Source organism: Bos indicus, chromosome 1, assembly GCF_029378745.1.
Source record: "Bos indicus isolate NIAB-ARS_2022 breed Sahiwal x Tharparkar chromosome 1, NIAB-ARS_B.indTharparkar_mat_pri_1.0, whole genome shotgun sequence".
In the NCBI taxonomy this organism is placed as follows: Eukaryota; Metazoa; Chordata; class Mammalia; order Artiodactyla; family Bovidae; genus Bos; species Bos indicus.
In genome coordinates, this window is record NC_091760.1 from 42,888,443 (window position 1) to 42,913,312 (window position 24,870).

A 24,870-nucleotide genomic window follows, 5' to 3' on the forward strand; every position below is an offset into this window, starting at 1 on the left:
TTTTCAAGCAAATTTCATTTATTCTGTTATATTTAAACTCATAAAATCCTCTCCCACGATACCCACAGTACATTGTATGTTTACTTTCTGTTTCAGGTGGCTTTTGCTCTTTAGGCACAAGTTAGACTTGAGTTTCCTTTATAATTACTGTTATATATGATAGTCTGTAAGTCCCAGCAATTTACTGACTGTGAACTAACTTCTAGTTTCATAAAATTGTATTTCCCTGCCTAAAGTAAATTCAGACTTATGTTTTCTTTAAACTGTTTAGGAGTAATGCCTATTAAAATTGTTTTCAGTGCCATTTAAAATTCTTCCTGAAGTTGTGTGAAAATTATCCCCAAAGCATGTGAAAATTGCTAAGATACAGCAAGCCATAAAACAAAATGCCTGTGTTCTCTTAACTTTCCTCTTCTTCTTTTTAGAATTTCATAGAATCTTCAATCACACTGTTTGAATCTGATCTGGAAAGTGGGAAGTTTATTGACATTACAAATCAGGAAATTTCTGACTTAGAAGAAATTGGCTTTGGCAGTGAAACAAGGTCCATTCACGTTAAAAGTGGCGTGTAAGTTGACTCGTAGGAATCATGAGCTTCTTTGGTGTTTAAATTGTTGGTTGCTCAATTCTGTGTCACCTCTGTTCTTTTTTTTATCCTACTTAGATGGGTTGCCTACCAGCAGAAGTTCTTCTGTGGAGAACAGTACATTTTAGAGAAAGGGAAATACAAGTGCTTTTTTGACTGGGGAGGATCAAATAATACAATCATGTCAATACGACCCATCCAGTTGGTGAGTTAAATATGAACATAGCCAGTGGCATGTAATGGCATACAGTTGAATGTGTAGAACAGGTTTTAAAAAAGTGGGACTGTTGGAATATGTTGTTAGGTATCTATAGAGAAAATGAAACAGCATATGAATTTCTGTAGACTCCATAGAGAGCTAGTAGGTAGTATTAGCACCTCCGTGATTAGGAACTCTTGTCATTTGATCAGTTCATTCTTCCAGTAGCATGTATTTAGTGCCTTTGACATGTCAGACAGGACTGATCACTGGAGATAAAAGATGAATAAGCCTGCCCGGATGGGTCTCTGTGTCTCTTAGAGGAGACAGACAGTTATTATGCACTATTACTTACAGTATGACTAGTGAGAAAATGAAGTGTGTAGGCAGGTGTAAGCAGTGCTGAGGGACTGGGGCTCTGGGGACCATGCCAGACTTCAAGAAGAGATGCATTGAGTGATGTCTAAGAGGATAAAAGCAATCTTTCCAGAAAAGGAAGTGGAGCAGAAAAGGCAGTTCAAAAAGAAGGAATCATCTCCACATGTGCAAAGTTACAAAGTTATGAAAGTGTGGCCAGTGTGGATAATAACAAGCACTGCAGAACAGTAAGGGTACCCATGAGATAGTGATGGGAGAGAAGTATGGGAAGTTCAGGGTCTGTCTTTCTAATGGACACTGGGGTACATTTTTCTTTTAGATCAAAATGAATATTACTCAAAATGAATTAGTAATAAATATTAAGGTTATTATAAACTAATTTAGTAGATTATTTGAGGGTCCTTACCAGTGCAAAGAATCTAGTAAATTGGTCAGATCATATACTTTGTTTTCCAAAGGATATTTTCAGCACTTTCAAAGACAACTAAGAATATACGATTATAATTCTTAAAATGTTTTTATATATGTTTCAGGAACCACTTGGGATAAATGAGCCTCCACATTTGGTATGTTTAAAAATATTCTTAACTTATAATTGTTAAAAATTGCTTACTAAATATGCGTGCCCTTTCTCTCAAGTCTGCCTCTTTCCCTCAGATAACTTTTATGTGTCTGCATGGCAGTGCAGTTCATATTGTACTAGGAACTTGTGGGCACCAGTGTGCTCATCCTTGTTACTGACCACATTGGCCTGGGTTTGTCACCGTCCTTTGTTTTTCTTCTACTAGACCTTCAGCACTGACCACTTTGGGTTCGTCTCAGATCTCCGCCACTCTTTTTTTCCTGTTGCCCATCCATCCTTCAACATCACATTCTTAATCAGCATAGTATGTTACGCTGTCCTGTGGAGGAGCAAACTTACCATGGAGAGATGGCATGCTTATTATGTAAATGTATTTCTAAACCCTAAGTCACAAATTTCTTAAAAGCACTGGTAAAACTGCAACCCTGCTTCTTTATTTCTAGTATGTTAATGGTTTGAAGGATTGGGTAATACTCTGGAGCCTAATATTTGTTTATTATCCATTGAGAGCTAGAAATTGTGTTTACTTACTGCTTCCAATAACTCTGTGAGGTCAGGATTTATCTCATTTATTCATGAGAAAAAACAAGATTTAGAATTCAAGTGAGCATCATTTCACACAGCCCAAGGTCACAAAAGAGGCACTTTTTGTATCTAATTCCAAGACTTTACATCAAAGAAAAACATATCTTGGTACAAGCAGTACAACCATATAAGAAAGGGGGTAAAATGCAGTGCTTCCTCTGTCTCATTTAAAATAACAAATTTAGAAAAATTTCTTCAAAAAGCCAAAAAGAATGATTGGTTCTAAGTATTTGACATTTGCTAGTTTTACATAATGTTGAATCTTTTTCTCTGTGTACATTTTGCACGTTCCTGTCAGTGTTTATATATCTCAAATCAGCTTAGTTTAAGCCATGTTTCTCTTCACCATGTTTTCAGGTTTTATTATTTTCTGATTAGCTCAGGCCCCTTGGGAACATTTCCTCTCTGAATATAACTCAGTTTCTGGAGACACTTCCTGCCAGATCTTTATTTTGAATCTTAGAAAACTCCAACCATGGACTTTCAAAGCACTTTTTTTTTCCACATGAATCAATGTAACATGAGTAGATAAAAGAGATAAAACTGGGATAATTCCAAGCTGCACATTCTCTAAGTTTTAAGTGCAGATAAAAAAATCACATTCTTTTAAGCTCTGTTTCTCCCCTTCCTCCTCCATTCCCTTTTTTTTTTTTTTTTTAATGAACTTCCTTGTTTGGGACAGATTGCTCAGAGGATTTTCTTTATAGTATTTCCAGTCCAACTTGAAGAAAAAGGAAGCAGCCGCAAACACCCAGTGAAATTGGCCCCGTTTATTTTCTGAATATGGTTCAACCACTGCCTTGTGAAATAAAGGTCCTGACAAGTGTATGACAGCTGGACATTTGGTAACAAGCAGACAAAGCTGCCTTATTTACCCAGTATCAAAGCTCTTATTATTTCCACTGGACCAGATTTTCAGAAAGTTTAGCTTGTTTTCAGTTACCCAAATGAAAACAAGCGGATCTTGGCTGATAGTCTGGTTCCTTTCATTAACGATAAAGTTATTTTCTCCTTCACAAGTAGTTGTGATAGTCAGGTTGACAGTGGTAGAGGCTGTGTTTATATGGGGTAGTTATTTTTCTCTGTCTGAGGAATAAGAAGGAAGTTACATCTCCAGTTCAAATAACAGAGGGAATTCTTAACATGCTGGTGATTTGAAAGTAAACCTCAAGTCACCTGAGAAGCAAAAAGCCAAAAAGTACGTGTGTAGAGATTTACGCTAGTAAAAATACCGTTGCCGATGTGGAAGCATAGGATGATGATATATGTCTTATCTGAGACACAGAATACCTCCTTTTATTGAGAAGATTGTTTTTTACCTGTGACTAAAGGTCGATTCACCAGGTCTGATTGCCAGCTTACAATATATGATACAAGAACAGGATCATTATAGAGTTCTTCATAATTAGCAAATGGCATTTTATTTTTATTTTTCCCAGACCAAAGAAAAATAGAATGTGAATTATGTTCATGATGTCCTCGTCTCTCTCTTTTCACAAGTCCGGAATATCTGCACTCTCACTAGATTAACTCATATAAAAGTGAGTTTTGTTTCCAGTGAGATTGTATTCCAAGCCTCCATTCTCTAGAAATTCTGTTTTCTCCCCTGTGACCCAACTAAGGACCTTTCTTTCCTGGGATCTTTTTCAAGTCCATTTGCAGTATAGTTATAAATTTGAATTTCTTTAAATATTGAGCCTCCGTTCCATTTTATATGTGATTCTAGCTCAGAAAAAGCAACTTGAGTATTTTCTTGTATTGGATAATTCAGCCAGATTGAATTCTCAAGAGATCACAGGCCCTTTAACAGTGGTGGTTACTGTTACCATGTATGGAAGATAAGAAAACAATAATTCTAGTCAAGTCAAATATTAGTAAGATTCAAGAGCAGTATAGGAAAACATTTGGGGGGGGGGGGGGTACTAAGACCAGATAGTTTTATTTATTCAAATGCTAAAATAATTTCTCTGAGAATACTCTGTCTTGTCTAAATGAGATATTCTGCAGTCCATGGTGTCACAGAGAGTCAGACATGACTAGTGACTGAAGAACAACAATAAGAACAACATGACCAGATCCTTTTTATCGACTCCAGAGGCCAGAAATACTCAGGAAGTAGTACTTATCTAAGTAAAGAAAGCTCCTCTGAGTAAACAGGGAAGTAAAATCACTATAGAATCTGCAGTTGATATGAGAAGTACATAGCGCTGCAATATGAGACAATGTGATGTAATGGAAGAGTGGAAACAAAGACTTTTTCTCTTTAACGTCCAGTACGTTTACTTGCAGGAAGTCCACAGGGCTGCAGAACATCTCATTTAGATAGGATAGAGTGTTCTCAGTTGAATTATTTTAGCATTGGAATAAATAAAACTACATTCAAAAATTATTCTGATATTATGAAATAAATTAACAAAGCACAACTTCCTTTGTTCAGTAATTAAGTTCTTGAGGTTTTAGTTTGTCATACTGAAGAACAATTACATTTGTTTATGTGTATTATAAATGAAAAATACATAGTAAAAGAGAAAGGATTTCTACAAAATTTTCATCATAAAGGGGTGATAATATCTACTTCAAAGCGTAGTTCTAAAGAAGACACCAGACAGTATATGTGAAAAGGCACTTGGAAACCACTGCTACACTGCTGCTTTTTTCCTCTGTGCACTTGCATTTGGGGCTGGTAGGCACGGAACCGTGCTTACATGGCACGGAAGGATGGGTGTAATTAGAAACAACTCATTTCTTGTTCATCTGACTATTCATCTGTGTTCTATGCCACATATCTGAGTTGTTTTGTATATTTATTCTCCATTAACCAGAAAAGGAAACCAAAATAGTGACTCATCCAGCTAGCTCTTCACAGGACTTATTTTTCACCAGGACACTGCCACTTAATTTCACCCAGTATGTGCTTAGTCACTCAGTTGTGTCGGACTCTTTGCAACCCCATGAACAGTAGCCCACCAGGCTCCTCCGTTCATGGGATTCACCAGGCAAGAATACTGGAGTGGGTTGCCATTTCCTTCTCCAACCCAGTATAAAAACCACAGATTAATTATTATAATTAGAAGTCACTGAGTTGGTTTCTGTGCGTCCATCCTCAGAACATTATTATGACGAGAATTATTCTATTCTGAGGCATTTGTGAGGTAGTTAAAATGAGGTGTTACTTTTCTGGGGTTGGACACATCTTAAGTGAATCATATCTCATTTAGGGGATAAAAATAAATTCAAATCAGTATTAAGTCCTTTTTTTTTGGTTTTCATAAAGAGTATTTTAACTATTTGAGTCAAAATAAATCTTTATGACAGACTCTGTATGAGAGTGACAGAGACAGAAAATTTTAATGCTTCTGGGTGTGAAGACTAAGACTAAAAAGTAGAAGCAGTTATAACATATACTATCTGAAATATGATTAACGTGCATCATAAGTTGTCCAGGATTTGACATTTCATGGCTTCATGATAAAATATTGAAGTGTAAATCTTAAACTCAGCAATATGAATATAATTAATTCAACAAACTGGGAATACATGCAATGAATCAGACAGCCGTGATCTCTATCCTCATGTGCCTTTTCTGATTGTTATTGTAAATAAAGATAATTTTTGCTTGTAGGAGAAATCACTCCACATTTTGAAGAGTTGAACGTGATTTACTTTTTAGCTTCACGTTCTACAAACCTTTAAGTTAAAAAGCATCATCTGAAAAACCACCAACTGAAATCCTTATCAAGGAATCCAGGGCAGTTTGCCTGGACATGTAGAACTGTGCATATACAGGGAAGCATTCCAGAGGTCTGTATTGTCTTGGACTTGCTTTTGCCTTTTCCTACCAAAGGCCTGTGGTAGGAACTTGACGGGTCATGCCTCCCTAAGGCTGGGAGTCCCTTGGTGTTTTAACACTCCAAATACAGCCTCGTTTCACATGAGGAAATCATATTGTATAAGGGGGAGTGGATTCTCAGCTTTCTGGCTTGGACTTGGCTTTGATATCAGACCAGGCAAGGTCAGAGCAGAATGAGATAGCCAAGGAACAGTTCCTCAGGGTTCAGAGACCATCCGTCCCTAAGAGGACCCTTGGGAAGATGAAGGAGGCGAGCATCTGCTGCTCAATGAAGCCTTGTTCTGGATGAAGCAGTGGCAGGAAAGAGGGTGGTGCTGCAGCTGCTTATTACGATGCATTCTCAGCTACAACACAGGCCTGTCAGTGCCGGGTGGATCTGTGGGCCGTGTTATTTCAAGGCTCCAGTGTATTATAAAATATTTATAGGCCTCATTAATTTTTTCTTACCTATTAGAGATCCAAGGCCACTGGCGTTGCAGATTATTATATCTCTGGTCTAAAGGGAATTATATTTGAGATTTCATGAATTTTCCTTGACATAAAGAACTAAAGCAAAAATGTAGTTAATAGTAATATAAGGCTGTAAGCTGTGCATTTAAGGTGTTCTATCAGTAGACTGAAGCCTGTAAGCTGAAATACATGGCACAACCATCTTTCTTTCTTCACTATAAATCTTGCACTAATCCCATCATTATTATCTTCTCTGCCATCTGCTCCTGGGGCCTCACAGGCATCCTCATGCTCATTTATGGGCACGCGCTCGTGCTTTCTCCTTCTCCCTTTTATTAACTGTGAATCAAGAAGGCTTGGGGAGAGAAAAGCCGTAGCCACCCCTCATACCAATCCAAACTGCCTTCATGTTTAGCACTAAATTGCTTCTTTTTTTTACACATGTTTTCTCATCACAGGAGATAATGATCACTTGATGCAATGGACAGGGACCAAATTTAGCAGAGGAGGGATTCTGATTTACTTCTACAGGTAGAATTGTTTTCTGGGCCTCCGTGCCCAGAATCTGGTGGTTTGAAATGATAAATAAATTGTGACATTTCTGACAAACACATAAGAAAAAAAAAATGAGTTTAAAGAGAATGTCTTCCTTCACACGGATTCCTTGTTAATAAATAAAACATGAGTCTAGTATTTTTCTGAATTTTTATATGTACATGAGACTAAAATGTTTTCATTTGCTTCTGTGATGATATCAAACAGCTGTTATCTGTTTGTTGTGTTGCTCTTGTAGCTCAAAGCTTTCAGTAAACCAGGGTTCCAAGGTGAATGTATCGATTTCACAAAAGAAGTTTTGGACTTGACTTCATCATTCATGCCATGTTCTTTTAAAGTTCTTCGGGGTTGGTAAGTATGTCTATCAGCTGATCTCTGCTGTTGTTTAAATAAGTCAATTTCTTTTAAATTTATACAAATTTGACTTTCTCTTTTGAGTACTCAGTGAAAGAAAAAATTTTAATCATTTTAATCTTCCTTCACATGGATTCCTTGTTAATAAATAAAACATGAGTCTAGTATTTTGCTGAATTTTTATAAGTCAATTGCTAATTAGCCTATGCGAACTTTGCCCAGCTTGTGTTATGAGCCATTGTGAAAGAGAATGCTAAGTAGCCAACTCTGAGACAATTTTGCTGAATTGTTTTTCCTCATTGTTATCTTAGATTATTCCCTAACTATTTTGCATATTTATATTGTGTGTTTACTGAATAGTATACTAGAAAGCTATAAAAAGCATTTTTGTCCAGATAAGACATATTACTCCTAAATTTAAAAAAAAAAAAAAAAACAACTTTGTATTTAAAGTATCCATTGTCCCCATTTCACAGTTGAAAATCCCTGATTCAGAGTTAGTTTCCCAAGGTCATGTATCACATGTCAGGGATTGCTTTGGCTACGTTTTTGTTGTTGTTTTAATTCTATGTCCTTCCAACTGTGGTAGCACACCGGACCTTTCTTACATGTATATGAGGCTATATGTGATTCTCAGTTTATATTCTAACAGATATTCTCTATGTATCATTTTTTTATTGTGGTACACTATATATAACATGAAGTTTACCATTTTAGCCATTTTGAAGTGTATATGTCTTTATAGTAGCATCTCTATCAGACATCTACCTAATAACTCATCAAAGTCTCTTCTTCCTTCAAGATATCTTGGACTCATCAGTTCTCCTCCTCTTCTCTTGAACCGGTAGAGACAAGAGTCCTGTTTACCATTTGAGGAATTTCAGTCTCCTACTGAGCCACACTCTAGTGTCGTCTTATTTCCAGTGCTTACCACAAACCAATCAAAGCCCAATTATTTGTCCCAAAGTCCAGGTTAATATTTTTACTGCTCCTCTTTAAATCCCACAGTCGTTCTCTGATACCAGTCAGATCGAGATCAGGATTGATCTGAACCTTTCCAGGATTTACCATCCAAAAAAAAGTGTCACTTTCCGTATCCAAGCTCCATTCTATCTGCATACTAGCCCCCTTTCCTCCCATCTCTGGGCATTTACTCAGCTGTGTGTTTTCCTCCTTATGCCTCTGTACCAGGGGGGTCAGCAAGCTTTTTCTGCAGAAGACTAGGTAGGAGATATTTTTAGCCTTCTGGGCCATAGAGGCTCTGTCCCAGCTACTCAGCACTGTAGCACAGAAGCAGGCACCAGCAACACATAAACAAGTAGGCTGTGTTTCAGTGAAACTCTGTTCATGGATGTTGAGCTTTGAATTGTATATAATATTCACATGTCACAAAATCTTTAATATTTTTTTAAACCATTTAAAAATGCAAAAACCAGTCTAAGCTTGTGAGCTATTGGAAAACTGGCAGTGGAGTGGATTTGGCCCACATGCTGTAGTTTACAGCTCTGCATCAAAGTGTCAAGTCAGTTTATTTCTCTCCCTTGGTTCTTGTGTGGCTGCAACAAAAATTTGGAACAAGGGACTAAAGGGTTTAAAACAGCAGACAAATTGCAGCTCAGTTCAGCTCAAGCAGACAGATCTTTTATTAGACAGACATTCCCAAGACGCGGAAGCAGGCCCACACCAAAGGAGTCATCGTCCTGATTCTTCTTGGCTTCCCCTTTTGTATACTTTCGTCTTCTTTTGGTTGTGCCCCGTGCGAAAGAGGGCTTGTACCCACCACCAATCAATGAAAGGGAATGCAAATGAGCAAACACTCAAGGCCAATTGACAGTTTCAACGTATATAACAGCAGGCTCTGTGTGTATGTCTTCCCATAATTAAATCTGTTATAGTCAGTTGTATATATGTGTAGAATATTTATGAACCCTTAATAGGCTCCTGGCTGCCTGAGGGTACTTGGGGAAGCCCCTGTGATTAGTTTGTATCCACTGTGTGCCCTGGACACATGTGCAAGAGTTGGAAAAATCTCTCTGGTTATTTTGTAGCATATCTGTGAACTCTCCCGGGTATGTCTGGGATGCTGTTCAGAGATCTTTGGCTAGGCCCACCCCTCTTTGCTCATACCTAACTTCCTCCCTAACAAAAGTGTATAGGTTTCAAGTGGATCTTGTCAGTGGATATTACTTGGTTGGCCTAAATGCTATGTTTAAAAAGTTTTTTCGTATCATTACTAAGATTTAGGATATTTTCCAGAAGAAACTATTTTTCACCTTCTGTTAAAGAAATCAGAAGATTTGGAAAATGAGGGAACATTCACCTTTGTTGATAATTATTAATAGCTGGCATCGAGTAGAGGCGTGTGTGCTCCCCAATGTACCATAGGATATAACGCCAGGTTTTTTTTTTCACCTGGTACACTGCTCATTTATATTTACCTACCTGGCCTCCTGCAGGGGTGTAAGTTCGTGAACCTTGCTTAGTACTCATCTGCATATATATTTTTAAAGTTCAGTCCATCTTCATTTCCTCTATTAACCTTCTCGACTAACCCTAAGTTAGGCTGTCTTTTTCCCATTCTGATTTCCAGTGATCCTCACTACTTTGAACCTCTTTGGATGTTACTGTGTTTATACTTACTTCCAAGAAGGATGTGAAAGTTTTTACAATATGAAAACACATCAAGTAGGACACAGTTGATGGAGAAGGAAATGGCAACCCACTCCAGTGTTCTTGCCTGGAGAATCTCAGGGACTGGGGAGCCTGGTGGGCTGCATAGTCCAGTCTATGGGGTCGCATAGAGTCGGACACGACTGAAGTGACTTAGCAGCAGCAGCAGCAGGACACAGTTGAATAGATTGGCTGCAGCTTTTTTGTGAGAAATCTATATACCAAGGGCCTGAAATAATTTTGTTCCTAGTATTCGATTCTGAGTTTCTAAGATAAATGAAAGTATTTTGCAAGGTAAGTTTTAATTTTGTGATAAAGCACTGAAGTTTTGGATTTTTTTTTCCCCCTTTGAGGCAAATATATTTTCCTGACACTGAAGTCTAGGATAGATTAGTCATCTGTATTGCTTCATGTTGGAAATATGTTATTTACTTACAAACAAATATATATTTTATATATATATATATATAGTGTGTGTATATATATATATATATATAATTTATGTATACATTTGTCCCTTGGTATCTGTGAGGAATTGGTTTCAGAAACCCCCACATATACCAAAATCCATGGATGCTCAAGTGCCTTCTGTAAAGTAGCTTAGTACAGTCAGGCCTTCGTATCTGTAGGTAGGAAACCAGAAGATATGGAGGGCTATCTACATACAAAATGTACATTTTACTTATATATTTTATTTATATTTATGTGCGATTTATTAAACAATAGTTTTAATAAGAGGATACAGGAACTATGGTGATTGCTTATGATTGCAAATGCTTTAGAGATCTGGATTTGAGCCCAGGTCATGACTTCCTATCTATGTAATCTTAAACAAATGGGACCATTTCTCTGAACCTCAGTTTCCTCCTCTGTGTGTTAGTCACTCTGTGGTGTCTGACTCTTTGTGACCCCATGGATTGTAGCCCACCAAGCTTCTCTGTCCACAGAATCCTCCTCTGTAACTGGGATAATAATAGTACCTACCTCAAAGGACTCTATTTATAAGAACTAAATAAAGCATGTAAGGGCTTAGCTGCATGCCCAACACATTGAAATTCTGTCATAAATATTGGCTATAAAATGGTAATTACAGAGACCTCCCTTGCATTCCAGTGGTAAGTCTTCACCTTCTAATAGAGGGATGTGGATTTGATCCCTGGTCAGGAAGCTAAGATCCCACATATCTCACTGCCAAAAAACCAAAACGTGAAACAGAAGCAATATTGTACCAAAGTCAATAATTTTAAAAAGTGGACCACATCAAAAAAAAAAAGAAAAAAAAAACCTTAAAAAATAAAATGCTTATCACACAGGAGACGTGGCAGTAAATTGTGTTATGGAGCATCTCTATGGATATCTGACGTTCAACTTGTCTAGCTATAGTACAGTTCTGGTGATCTTAAAATATAGGGCTAGAAGTTAAACTCACCAAAGCTAAAGTAGTAACAGTCAATATAATTTCTCCCTTGAGCTCCTTCTTGCCAAAATGCCATGTTTTAATGAAAATTTTGATGAGTGCCCTACTGAAGAGAATTTGCTGTGGAAGATTCTAAAGGATTCATTTCCTTTTAAAAATCTCTGCTAGCTATCAGCTGTGTAGATGTCAGGTTTTAAATACTTGTGTGTGATTTTAGGAGTCTAGCTTCTAACTCAGCCTAAACTGAGAGCAAGCTCATTATTAAATAAGGGTAAAAATTTTTATTCTCTCAAAAAGAACTTCTGATCTGTTGAAGCACTTAATAATTACTGTAATTTAATCCCAGGTTTTTATACTTAAAGCACCAAATTAAGTTAATGGTTAGCTTACAGCACATATCTTACCGTCAATTCTCAGCTGTCATTTAATAGGGGAATCCTGGGCAAATCACCTAATTTTTTTAATCCTTAGTTGTGTTGTCTATAAAAGTAAGGACATGTTTCTCCCTCATAAATTAATGAGTACACAGTAAAAGAACACACGCGGAGTACCCAGTGTGGCACATGGTAAGCAGTCAGTAAGTGATAGTGGTAGCTTTTTTCTTTTTAAATCTACTCGGACTATTTGCTGCTGATCAGCACCAGGACTTTTATATCCTACTCCTAGCCTGTTTCCCTCTGCATGATAATGAGTCCAACTGCCAACTGATACAGTTTCACTGGAAGTTTCCCTGCTTGTTTTTTCAGCTGGCTCCTGTATTACCAAGAGGGTGTTTCCACTAATCAGTGTGTGTTAGAAGAAGGCCTCTATGCCGACCTTACTTCCTGTGGCTGCCCAACATCTAGAGTCAAATCCCTGAAGCCCATTGACTACGTAAGTACTTTGCTGAATGCATATTTATAAGATGTTTTCTTGTCCTGTTTAATTACCATGAATGAGAATGTGAAGTTGGAAGACATGCTACAAAGGAAAAATATAAAAATTTAAGTAACTTGCTTGTAGATTATAAGGTTGAGATTTACTCATGAAATCCAACTAACCTAAGTTTGATACTTTTCTTCCTTTTTTTTTTTTTTTTGAGTAGAATGCAAAACTTAGAAAGCCAACTAATATAGCCTTGAGCTTAAATGAATACTTTAACCACTTTGGGTGACATTGACAAGGTTACTTCATTTTCTCTTCTATAAAAGATAATAGTATCATGTTGGCCAAAATATTTGTTTGGGCTTTTCTGAAAGATGTTATGGGAAAAACCGTAACAAACTTTTTGGCCCACCCAATATTTTATACGGTCACTAGGATATTAAATGTGATGGTGCTTGTAAAATGCCTACCATTTGGTAAGCACTCAATAAGTGTTAGCTATTAGTATCATGGTTATAACTTTTAAAGCTAATAACCTGATCATTTCATCATTCTATTAGATAAGTCACATGACAGCTTGTTGGCTACTTAGGTTTACAGTGTTACTTTTAAGGCATGGACCTCCATTGGTATTGATTTTAAACCTTGTTTTGGGGAACTAGGGCTTTCCTGCCTACTGTGTGCAGAATTACCTGGGCCACCTTGGAGGGCTACATTTATAGAGTAAGTGGTTTCTCCTTTCTGTCATATTTACTCAGAATTTTAAGTGTGAGAAAAGCAGGATGACTACTCCGGGACATTCATTCTGTTCCTGGTTAGTGCTGTCTTTGCAGAGGAAGTGGTAAAGATCTGGAATATTTTCAAGGTGTCCAGCTAAGATGATTCCCTGAGAGCATTTGGTCAAAGCTGAGATTCATGCAGTGATGACTAGAAGCCCTCCATGGTGATGGCAGTGACTCAGACCTTTAATCAGAGCTAAGTCCAGGAATGATGATCCTACTCAGGATCCTGATCCCAGCCTCAACAGCATCATCTTCTTTCACAGGGCATTCCTGGAGAGAATATTTGTGGTATCAGGCTAAGAATAGAGTCTTGGCAGAGGTACAGGAATAAAAATAGAGTCCCGATCTCTCTCAGTGGCCCTTAGACACCAACTCAGAAAGACTAAGTGGCTACTGATGCTTCTTGTTTATTGCAGGAGAACTGGTTTAAAAAAAAAAAAAAAAATGTGTTTTGGTGAGTCTAAGTATTGATAAGGTTGAAAAAAGCTTTGGAAAGTAGTCTGCATTTACTGGGAAAGGAACTTTATTAGCATATTTTTGTCATCAAACTAGCAGACAGATGCTTAGATGCTTCAAATGAATGGAATTACTATTTTTCTTTGAGGAGTCACATTTCTTATTTCTCATTTCCACATTCATGAAGTCAAAAATGAAAAAATTAGGAGCAAAAACCTACAGAATGTTTCTGTGTAAACTGAAATGTGCCGTTGCATGTCCCTGGTTTGGTCCTGTGGGATACAGCAGTGTTGGTGAAGGTGCCCCTTGGAGAGGACTTGTGAGCTATAGCCGTTTCACTCCAAGAACTGATTAAAGAGTATATTCAGTTCATGTAAAGAGAACATTAACCTTTCTTAATGCCTTTACCAGATATGTTTTGAATCTTTGAAAAGTCTTTTTTTTGGTCTGCATTTTTGAATCATTGTGTGTACTATATTTTTTAATTAATTAATTTTTGGCTTTTTGGGTCTTCATTGCTGTGCAGCTTTCTCTAGTTGAGATAAGCAGAGGCTAGTCTCCAGTTGCAGTGCTCAGGCTTCTTACTGCAGCGGCTTGTCTTATTGTGGAGCACAGGTTCTAGGGCATGCAGGTTTCTGTAGCTGTGGCTCATGTGGGCTCTAGTGCACTGGCTCAATACTTGTGGTCGATGAGCTTAGCTGCCCCTTGACATATAGAATCTTCCCAGACAGGGATCAAACCCTTGTCCCCTGCATTGGCAGGCACGTTTCTAACCACTGGACCACCAGGGAAGTCCTGAAAGGGCTTTGTTCAAGACATGTTTAGGCAGTAGGTTTAGTGGCGAAATATGAGGTTGGGCATTCCAGTAAAGACCTGCAAATTGACCAGGAGTCAGCCTCAACAGGTAACATTTCCTTGGTGATGTCAGCCATGCTTCACCCTGGTAGCCCTGAAACCCTAAGTTGATCAGACCTAGGAGACTGACAGGTAAACCAGAAGGCCAACCTGGTGATTTGTAGTTATTGTTCAGTCATTCATTTGTGTCCAACTCTTTGCGACCCCATGGACTGCAGCACGTCAGTCTTTCCTGTCTTTCACCATCCCCCAGAGCTTGCTCAAACTCATGTCCATTGAGTCAGTGATGCGATCCAACCATCTTGTCCTCTGTTGTCCCCATCTCCTCCTGCCTTCAGTCTTTCCTAGCATTAGGCTCTTTTCTAATGAGTTGGCTCTTTGCATCAGGTGGCTAAAGTACTAGACCTTCAGCTTCAGCATCAGTCCTTCCAATGCATATTCAGGACTGATTTCCTTTAGGATTGACTGATTTGATCTCCTTGCTGTCGAAGGGACTCTCAAGAATCTTCTCCAGCACCACAGTTCAAAACCATTAATTCTTTAGCACTCAGCTTTCTTTATAGTCCAACTCTCACATCCATAGACTACTGGAAAAACCATAGCTTTGACTCGATGGACCTTTGTCGGCAAAGCAATGTCTCTGCTTTTTAATATGCTGTCTAGGTTGGTCATAGCTTTAGGTAGATTGTAATGACTGAAATACTTGGGAATTCTGTCCTGAGCATTTTCTGCTTTTTTGGAAGAATCCAGGAAATGGAATTAGTCATCAGAAGATTTAAGATTCGGGTAAAATGAGGTAAATGTCTTTAAGAGTAGTTTACCTGAGCTAGCTAACATGACCCACAGAAGAGGCTCCTCTCCTAGTTGTTAGCATTCTCGAGACACTGTGTATCCTTCCTTTGGAAAATTTTAGATGCACTTTATCTATCCTGCTTTTCTGATTACTTTCACAGCCCCTCTCCCCCCTCTATGTTCCTACTTAGGTATTGATATGCCTTTTCGTATAGATTGGTTAATATTGCTGCCTATGCCACAGTCAGTGTAATTCTGGATTCATTTGGGGAAATGTTACATCCAGTTGAGTTGACTTTAGGATTGACTGATTTGATCTCCTTGCAGTCCAATACATATATATGAGCTCATGTTTTGATTTTGCTTGTATTAGTTAAAACTGCAGAGTTTTATGAGGGTGTTGCTTGTAGTTGGCATTCCCAGACATGCTGTGACTTAGTGCTCAAGTGTCATAATAGTATGATATTGAAGAATCTTAATACTTCATATAAGATCAGTGTGTCTTGCAAATGACAGTTTGCTCCAGGCTGAATTATATCTGTGCAGACATATGTTACCTTCTAGAGGCCCATGAATGCATAATTTTCAGTCACTTTTTACAGTGAAAGAAGTGGCAAGCATAGAGTTCTGCTTTTCACTAGTGTGGCCTTGTACAGATCACTTATTTTGACCTCAGTTAACTCACCTGTAAAGAAACTGTTAGAACAGGTATTTTTTAAATCTTTGACAGCCTCCAGTTCAACAGAATAAATATCCAGGGCATATTTCTAATTGGACATGAAAAACATTGTGTCCAGCCTTAGGATTCACATGGTCTGAGGGAATAAGATGGTAGGTTAGTTTTCAATAAGGTTATGCCATAAAACTGGGTTGGGAAGATGCCCTGGAGTAGGAAATGGCAACCCATTCCAGTATTCTTGCCTGGAAAATTCCATGGATAGGGGAGCCTGGCAGGCTACCATCCATGGGGTCACAAAGAGTCAGACATGACTGAGGATACACAATAGCAAAAACAATGCCATGTAACAGTCCCCAAAACAGTTGATGAGGAGCTAAGAGGTGGATGGGGAACTTAAGTAAACTGTTTTAATTATTGGTCTAGCAGTGTGTGAGGTAACCTGCTCTTGTTTTGTTTCCATGGGAGCAGCAGTCTTCTCATTACTACTTCTTCAGTGTCTCCATGGTGGCCTGGCATGGAAGTTGGCCTCCTTTGAAGTATAATCCAATCCTGGCAGCTATAAGCAGGCAAAGCAAAAGAAACATTGCAACATTAGGTTGTAGAAAAAGTTTAAATGAAATTTATGGCTGTGATGACATAAATGATCTTAAAAGGTAGAATAAGAATTGGCGAGGCAGTAATTCATTCTGTGTGAGAGTAATGAATAAGGGGTACAGCTATAAATAGAAGAAGACTGTAAATCCAGCCACAGATTAAAGGAAGCAATGACTTTGTCAAGTGTGAAAGAGTCTGGTTACTATAAAATTTTCAGATGAACTCATGTATAGTTAATAGCAGTAACAACTGTGTGCATTTTGAAAATGAAGGCCAACAGAAGCCGACAGTAAACATCACACTTCCAAGTGAGATGCCAGAAGCGTTTCCTTTTAAATTTAGGAGGAAGACAATGGCCTCTACTATCACCACTTTGATTCAATATCATTTTGCAATCTTAGACACTTTAATAAGATTAAAACCAAAAAAGATATAAAGGAAGAAACAAAATTGTCAAGACTTTCCACAGATAAGCTATTAGGATTAATATGAATTCTTTAAAAGTAGCTGGATACAAGATTAATAGCAATTAAAATATAGGATACTTGGGAATAAATCTAACATAATGCCAGTACATCCTTTATGAGGAAAATGGTAAAAACTTTCTTGAAGGACATAAAAGATGGAGAGAGATTTTTTAGATGAAAATACTCAATATTGTAAATATTTTGGTCTTCCCCAAATTTGTAAAATTTGGAGCAAAATGCTTACAGAATCTTTGGTCTTCTGCGAGGAGGAGGGTGAAGGTAAAACATGACGGACTCATTCTAAAATTAATCTGGAAAAGATAGGGGTTCAAAATAGCCAAGATTAATTTTAAGAACAATAGGCAGGATCATTTATTTGTCCTACCAAATATATATATATTGCATTATTCATCAGTAATAGTTAAGATAATATAGGTGCAAGGAGAGGCCAATTAAAGAGTGAAATAGGAAAGCATAGAAACTGACTTGCATGAATAATGGAATTTGGTAGGTGACAGGAATAGCATTTCAATGGGGCTATTATGAAAGACAGTTGGCCCTTTATATGGAAAAAAATACAGTTTGAATCTTGCTCTATTCCAAACACCAAAAATAAGTTCCAGGTGGATTAATGGCAACCTAAATGTGAAAACAAACCTGAATGAAATGTACAATGCAGGGAATATAGTCAGCAATCAGGTAGCTTCTTTATATGGTGACAGTTGACAACTTGACCATATGGTGATAGTTTTGAAATGTATAGAAATATTGAATCACTATATTGTGCACCAGGAACTAACATAGTGTTGTAGATCAGTTATACTTCAAAAACAAACAAGCTCATAGAAAAAGAGATCAGACTTGTGGTTACCAGAGGATTGTGTATGTGTGCGCTCAGTTGCTCAGTCATGTCCAACTCTTCGTGACTCTATGGACTGTAGCCTGCCAAGCTTCTCTGTCCATGGGATTTTCCAGGCAAGAATACTGGAATGGGTTGCCATTTCCTCCTCTAGGGATCTTCCTGATCCAGGGATTGAACCCAAGTCTCCTGTGTCCCCTGCATTGGCAGGAGGATTCTTTGCTACTAAGCCACTTCAGAAGCCCCTACCAGAGGAAAGGGGAGGAGTAATTGGATGGAGGGAAGAGGCACAAGCTGGAATCAGGATTGCCGGGAAGAATATCAATAACCTCAGATATGCAGATGACACTACCCTTATGACAGAAAGTGAAGAAGAACTCAAGAGCAGTCCATTCTGAAGGAGATCAGCCCTGGGATTTCTTTGGAAGGAATGATGCTAAAGCTGAAACTCCAGTACTTTGGCCACCTCATATGAAGGGCTGACTCATTGGAAAAGACTCTGATGCTGGGAGGGATTGGGGGAAGGAGGAGAAGGGGACGACAGAGGATGAGATGGCTGGATGGCATCACTGACTCGATGGACGTGAGTCTGAGTGAACTCCGGGAGATGGTGATGGACAGGCCTGGCGTGCTGCAATTCATGGGGTCGAAAAGAGTCGGACACGACTGAGCGACTGGTCTGATCTGATCTGATGGTTTTTGCAGTGGTCATGTATGGATGTGAGAGTTGGACTATAAAGAAAGCTGAGTGCTGAAGAACTGATGCTTCTGAACTGTGGTGTTGGAGAAGACTTGAGAGTCCCTTGGACTGCAAGGAGATCCAACCAGTCCATCCTAGAGGAGATCAGTCCTGGGTGTTTATTGTAAGGACTGATACTGAAGCTGAAACTCCAATACCTTGGCCACCTGATCTGAAGAGCTGACTCGTGTGAAAAGACCCTGATGCTGGGAGGGATTGAGGACAGGAGGAGAAGGGGATAACAGAGGATGAGATGGTTGGATGGCATCACCGACTCAATGGACATGAGTTTGGGTAAACTCCGGGAGTTGGTGATGGACAGGGAGGCCTGTGCTGTGGTCCATGGGGTTGCAAAGAGTTGGACATGACTGAGTGACTGAGCTGAACTGAACTGAGCCAAAAGATACAAGCTTCTAGTTCTAAGATAGATAAATACTAACAATGTAATGCTGCTGCTGCTGCTGCTGCTGCTGCTGCTAAGTCGCGTCAGTTGTGTCCGACTCTGTGCGACCCCATAGATGGCAGCCCACCATGCTCTGCCATCCCTGGGATTCTTCAGGCAAGAACACTGGAATGGGTTGCCATTTCCTTCTCCAATGTATGAAAGTGAAAAGTAAAAGTGAAGTCGCTCAGTCATGTCTGACTCTTTGGGACCCCATGGACTGTAGCCCACTAGGCTCCTCCATCCATGGGATTTTCCAGGCAAGAGTACTGGAGTGGGGTGCCATTGCCTTCTCCAAACAATGTAATGCATAATATGATAAATATAATAAACAGTGCTCTATGTTATACATGAAAGTTGTTAAGGAAGTAAATCCTAACAGTTCTCATCATGAGGAAGACTTATTTTTCCTGTTTTGTATCTATATGAGATGATGAGTATTCACTAAACTTACTGTGGTAATCGTTTCACAGTGTATGTAGGTCAAATCATTTTGTCATACACCTTAAAACTATACAGTGCTGTGCTGTGCTTAGTCATGTCCAACTCTGCAACCCTATGGACTGTAGCCTGCCAGGCTCCTCTGTCCATTGGGATTCTCCAGGCCAGAATACTGGAGTGGATTGGTTGCCATCCCGTCCTCCAGGGATCTTCCCACCCCAGGGAACAAACCCAGGTCTACCACATTGCAGGTGGATTCTTTACAGTCTGAGCCACTAGGGAAGCAGTACAGTGCTATGTGTCAATTATAGCTCAATAACATTGGAAGAAAAAAAAATTAGAAAATACAGGAGACTATGCTGATGACATTGGAGCAAGATAGATTTAAATGCAAAACGTACAAGTCAATAATAGGAGGGGTAAAAGGCGAGTGTATCAGTTTCCTGTTGCTGCTGTAACAAGTTCCCACAGACTTAGTGGTTTAAAGCAGCAGAAATGATCTAACAGTTTTGGAGATCAGAAATCTAAAATGGGCCTTTTGGGGGTAAAATTAGGGGTCAGTATGATTGCATTCCTTCTGGAGACACTAAGTAGATACTGTTTCGTTACCTTTTCCAGCTTCTAGAGGTCCCCAGCATTCCTTGGCCCTCTTTCATCTTCAGAGTGCATTACTTCACCCTCTGCTGTCTATCCTGTCTCTGACCCACCTGCCTTCTTCTTCTAAGGACCCATGTGATTATATTAAGCCTATATGGATAATCCAGACACATATCCCCACCTCTAGATTCTTAACTCATCACACCTGCAAAGTCCCTTTTTGCTGCATCAGATAACATATTCACTGGTCCCAGGGATTAGGGTGTAGACATTTTTTTGCATGGAGATGGGGGGACAATTTGGGCTTCCCAGGTGGCACTGACGGTAAAGAACCCACCTGCCAATGCAGGTTAGATGTAAGACATGCTGGTTCTATCCCTGGGTCAGGAAGATCCCCTGGATAAGGGAATAGTAATCCACTCCAGTATTCTTGCCTGGAGAATCCCAGGGACAGAGGAGCCTGGCAAGCTACAGTCCATAGGGTCGCACAGTCAGATATGACTGAAGTGACTTAGCATGGCACGGGAGGACAATTCTTAAGACTACCACAGCAAGCCACAGACTAGGAGAATATATTATAAGCTCCAAAGGTTTAATGTAGATATAAAAAGGACTCTTTCAAAATACTTGGGGGGAAAAAGGAAACCTTATTTAAAAAATCAGCACAGAATATGAGTAGGCAGTTCATAGATATGAGAAACATGGCTTAGGATGTAAAAAGCATATTCACTAGTGAGCAAGTAAATGCAAATTAAAACAGTAATTAGGTAGCATTTATTACCTTACTTCAGATACAAATATTGGAAGATCTGACAGCAGCAGAGTTTAGTCAGTGGCAGAGAAGTGGTATTATTTACATAAAACTACTGGAAGAAGAATCAATTGGGATGAGGGGAAAATAAGGATGTTTGTTGCAGCATTGATGGATGAAACAAACTAAGGCAGAAGCATTTAAGGAAATACAGTATAGTAGGTGAGGTTCATGTGTTACTATGGATATTACAGTAAGATCCATTTATATAAAGTTTAAAAACAAAGGATGTATAAGTGCTAGAAAGATTGACAACTTCAGCACAGTGGTTACCTCTAGGGAGCAGGGAGATTAAAATTCAGCTCTGCATGTTATGTTTTTCTTGTTTATGCAGTTTGATATAAATATAATAAAAGGTATTATTTCTGGGTACTAGATACATGGTCATCTAAATAGTATTTATTCTTTTTGAAATGTAGTATTTTTTTTTTTAAGGAAGAAGACCAGTTAGCAAGGTAGATTTGTGATGAAACTGATTTTCTAAGCCAAATCAAAGAGGCTTTGATAAGGTGGATTATGGTCCACTGGAGAAGAGTTTGGTTTGGGAGTCTGACAGACCATTTCTTGTTAGCTGAGTGACCCTGGGCATGTTTCTGACCACCCTGAGCCTCAGATTTCTTGTCTAATAAAATGAGGATTAAAGGAGCTAGTGCATGTGAAGGCTTTAGCACATGAAAGCACTCAATAGTACTATAATAGCTCATAGACAAGAATTAATATTTGTTGTGCAACACCAAAATTTGATAGACTAAGGTATTTATACGATTTTGTTTTATATAGACCAAACTTAGAAGATTTTGTATTAGAGTCTAATTAGAGACTTAGGAGCGTCTATTGAATTTGCACCACTGCAGATGATGCAAATGCCCTTTTGCCAGCACACTGTTGGGCATTTCTCTGGACTGAAACGGCATCTGAGGTGCACATGGTACGCACACACGTGCCGTGCACACTGCACACAGCACAGTGTATTATGCTTCCTGTCCTTGAGTTCAGTCCAGGTGTTCTTAGTGTTTCAGACATGGTTCATTTGGCAAAGATCAGGGTGAAGTGATGTTGTCGGGTAGGTATTTTTAAAATAAAATAACATGTTACATTTAGAGTCTATCCAGTTAGCATAATCCTGAGGTAATATCAACACCTTTCCCATACAAGCAGTGATTTGAAACTCAACTCTACAGTGCCAGTGTACAAGTCTGTATGGGTTGTTTTTTTTTTTTTTTTTTTTTGGGGGGGGGGGGGAGGCGGGGGTTGGTATGTAAATAAGTAAGCCTGTTTATTGTCCAAAGGAAAAGAGCCAGGATAAAGTGAAAGGTGGAAATGTCAGAGAGGGGAAGATAATCGATAGGGAGAGACAGGTGATGGGACAGAAGAATTCCACTGGACTTGGCAATTAAAGATACCTGTAAGAGTGAAGATCTGGTTAAGGCAGATAAGGATGTGAGATGCCAAAACACAGTAGAGATGATGCTAACTGTGATTCTGGCAGACGAGGCTGCAGAGAACTCTGGAGATGAGAATGTGAAGGGCTTTGTAGCCCATGAAAGGAAGTTCTGGAAACTTCCTGCTGGAGATCAGAGCTCAAGAGCTTCCTTCCAGCTCAGAGACTGAACTTACTGAAGTATCTCAGGCACTTGGCAAATTATCTGGCATGCAACAGGAGTTCAGAAATGTTTGCTAAATTGAATAATGTCTTCTTCCTTCTAAACAATAAGAAATAGTGTGTGCTCACTCTCTCTCTCTCTCACTCTCTCTCTCTCTCTCCCCCTCCTCCTCCCCCTCCCCACGCACTCCTCCACTCTCTTCTCTTCGAGTCTTGGATTCTCCTGGTTTCTTCTAAATAAAATGGAGCTGTAACACTGAAAAAATAAATAAATAAATAAACAATAAGAAATAAGACAAGATTTTATCAGGTGCTTTGTTTTTTGTATTAACATGTCCAAGTAATTTTCTTTTCTTTTTTTTTTTAAATTGGAATAAGGCACCTTTATTTAGTCTTTAAGACACTAAGTCAGACTTTTCACAAGATATTTTTGAGTAGCTGCCATGTACCAGCCTCTAATAAAAAATGGGAATGGTGAACAAAATAGTTCCACGTTCTCACTCCCGGGATGACCCCTTTGTCCAGTAAATGTGATCTTTGAACAGGACATTCCCTTTTGTTATGTTTTTGTCAGAGATCTCTCTCTCTCTCTCTCTCTCTCTCTCTCTATTTGCCCCTTCTCCTACCTGTGCCCCCCCCCCCATAGTCTTACACAGGCTCTATAGAGATATTCTGTGTAATTACACAGACCAAACTTCTAACCCCCACATATGCTCATTTCAAAAAAATCTTTTAATTATGTGCTTTCAAGTTACAGTTTATATACTCTCTGGAGTGAAAGATTCCAGCCTTGGCTCCATATTGACACTGAGATAACCAATACAATTTAACATTTACTTTGTCTTTAAAGTTAGGAAAAGACCATTTGACAGACTTCATTCTACCTCAAATACTTTCTATATGGATAAAAAGTGAATGAAAAAATATATAAAGTACATATGTTCTCTTTACCATCTTGAAAACTGGGAAATTATTTCATCCCCATTGTTTGTTTGAGCTCATATTCAAGTCTGTATAGTTTTGAAAAATACTGAAGCTTAGTAGTTAGATTTAAACATCTTATCCAATATATATAGAAGTTGTGCCAATGTAAATGTAATCCTTCCAGCAGAGTACTTGTACACAGGGTCTCCAAGCTTCACATTTATTTATTTACTATTTATGTATGTGTTTGGCTACCATGAGTCATGGCACATGAGCTCTTCCTTGCATCATGCAGGATCTTTCGTTGTGGCACATGGACTCTAGCTGTGACGTGGGCTCAGTGGTCAAGGTGCGTCAGTTCCAGAGCTCACAGGCTTCAGTAGTTGTGGTACACAGGCTCCCTAGTGGTGGCGCATGAGCTCCGGAGCCCAAAGGCTCAATAGATGGGGTGTGCAGGCTTAGTTGCTCCCCGGAATATGGGATCTTAGTTCCCTGACCAGGGATTGAACCTGCATCCCCTGGCTTGTTAGGTAGATTCTTAACCACTGGACCATCAGGGAAGTCCCAAGTGGTGGACACACCTGTTAAATTGCTGTGATAGGTAAGAATGGGGGTCATAGACATTGCCCAGCTGAGCAAGATGACATCAGATAGTATCACACCTGCCAATCAAAAATAATCTACCTGATGAAATTACTTAGAACATTTTAGAACTGTAGTGAAGGGGTTAAGAACACAGCCTCTGAAGCCATTCTGTCTAGTTTCTAGTTCTTTTACTTCTTGTGTGTGACCTGTGCCTTAATTCTTCATCTGCAAAGCACGGATAATAATCGTACCCATGTCAAAGGAAAGTTGCATGAATTAAAGGAGTGAATATGGTTTTGCAGTTCCTAACATGAATGCAAGGAGATCCAACCAGTCCATTCTAAAGGAGATCAGTCCTGGGTGTTCCTTGGAAGGACTGATGCTAAAGCTGAAACTCCAATACTTTGGCCACCTCATGCGAAGAATTGACTCATTGGAAAAGACTCTGATGCTGGGAGGGATTGGGGGCAGGAGGAGAAGGGGACGACAGAGGATGAGATGGCTGGATGGCATCACTGACTCGATGGACGTGAGTCTGAGTGAACTCCGGGAGTTGGTGGTGGACTGGGAGGCCTGGTGTGCTGCGACTCATGGGGCTGCAAAGAGTCGGACACAACTAAGCGACTGAACTGATCTGGACTGACTGAACATGAATGCATTTTGGGACTTTGCATTTTTCACATTTTAGACAATAATATGATTCATTGGTTCACAGATAACATGTATCCCCAGAAATATTCTGGGCAGTACCCC

At 39.1% G+C, this 24,870-nt stretch overlaps 1 protein-coding gene across 1 annotated transcript in view; it reads left to right on the forward strand.

The window, feature by feature from the left end:
* CRYBG3 (crystallin beta-gamma domain containing 3) overlaps positions 1-24,870 on the forward strand; it is a 126,340-nt gene that overhangs the window by 82,750 nt on the left and 18,720 nt on the right. The window contains exons 13-17 of the mRNA XM_019966976.2: positions 426-568; positions 665-791; positions 1,697-1,729; positions 7,425-7,537; positions 12,374-12,500. Coding sequence (XP_019822535.2) covers positions 426-568; positions 665-791; positions 1,697-1,729; positions 7,425-7,537; positions 12,374-12,500 — 543 coding nt within the window. The remainder of the gene's footprint in view (positions 1-425; positions 569-664; positions 792-1,696; positions 1,730-7,424; positions 7,538-12,373; positions 12,501-24,870) is intronic.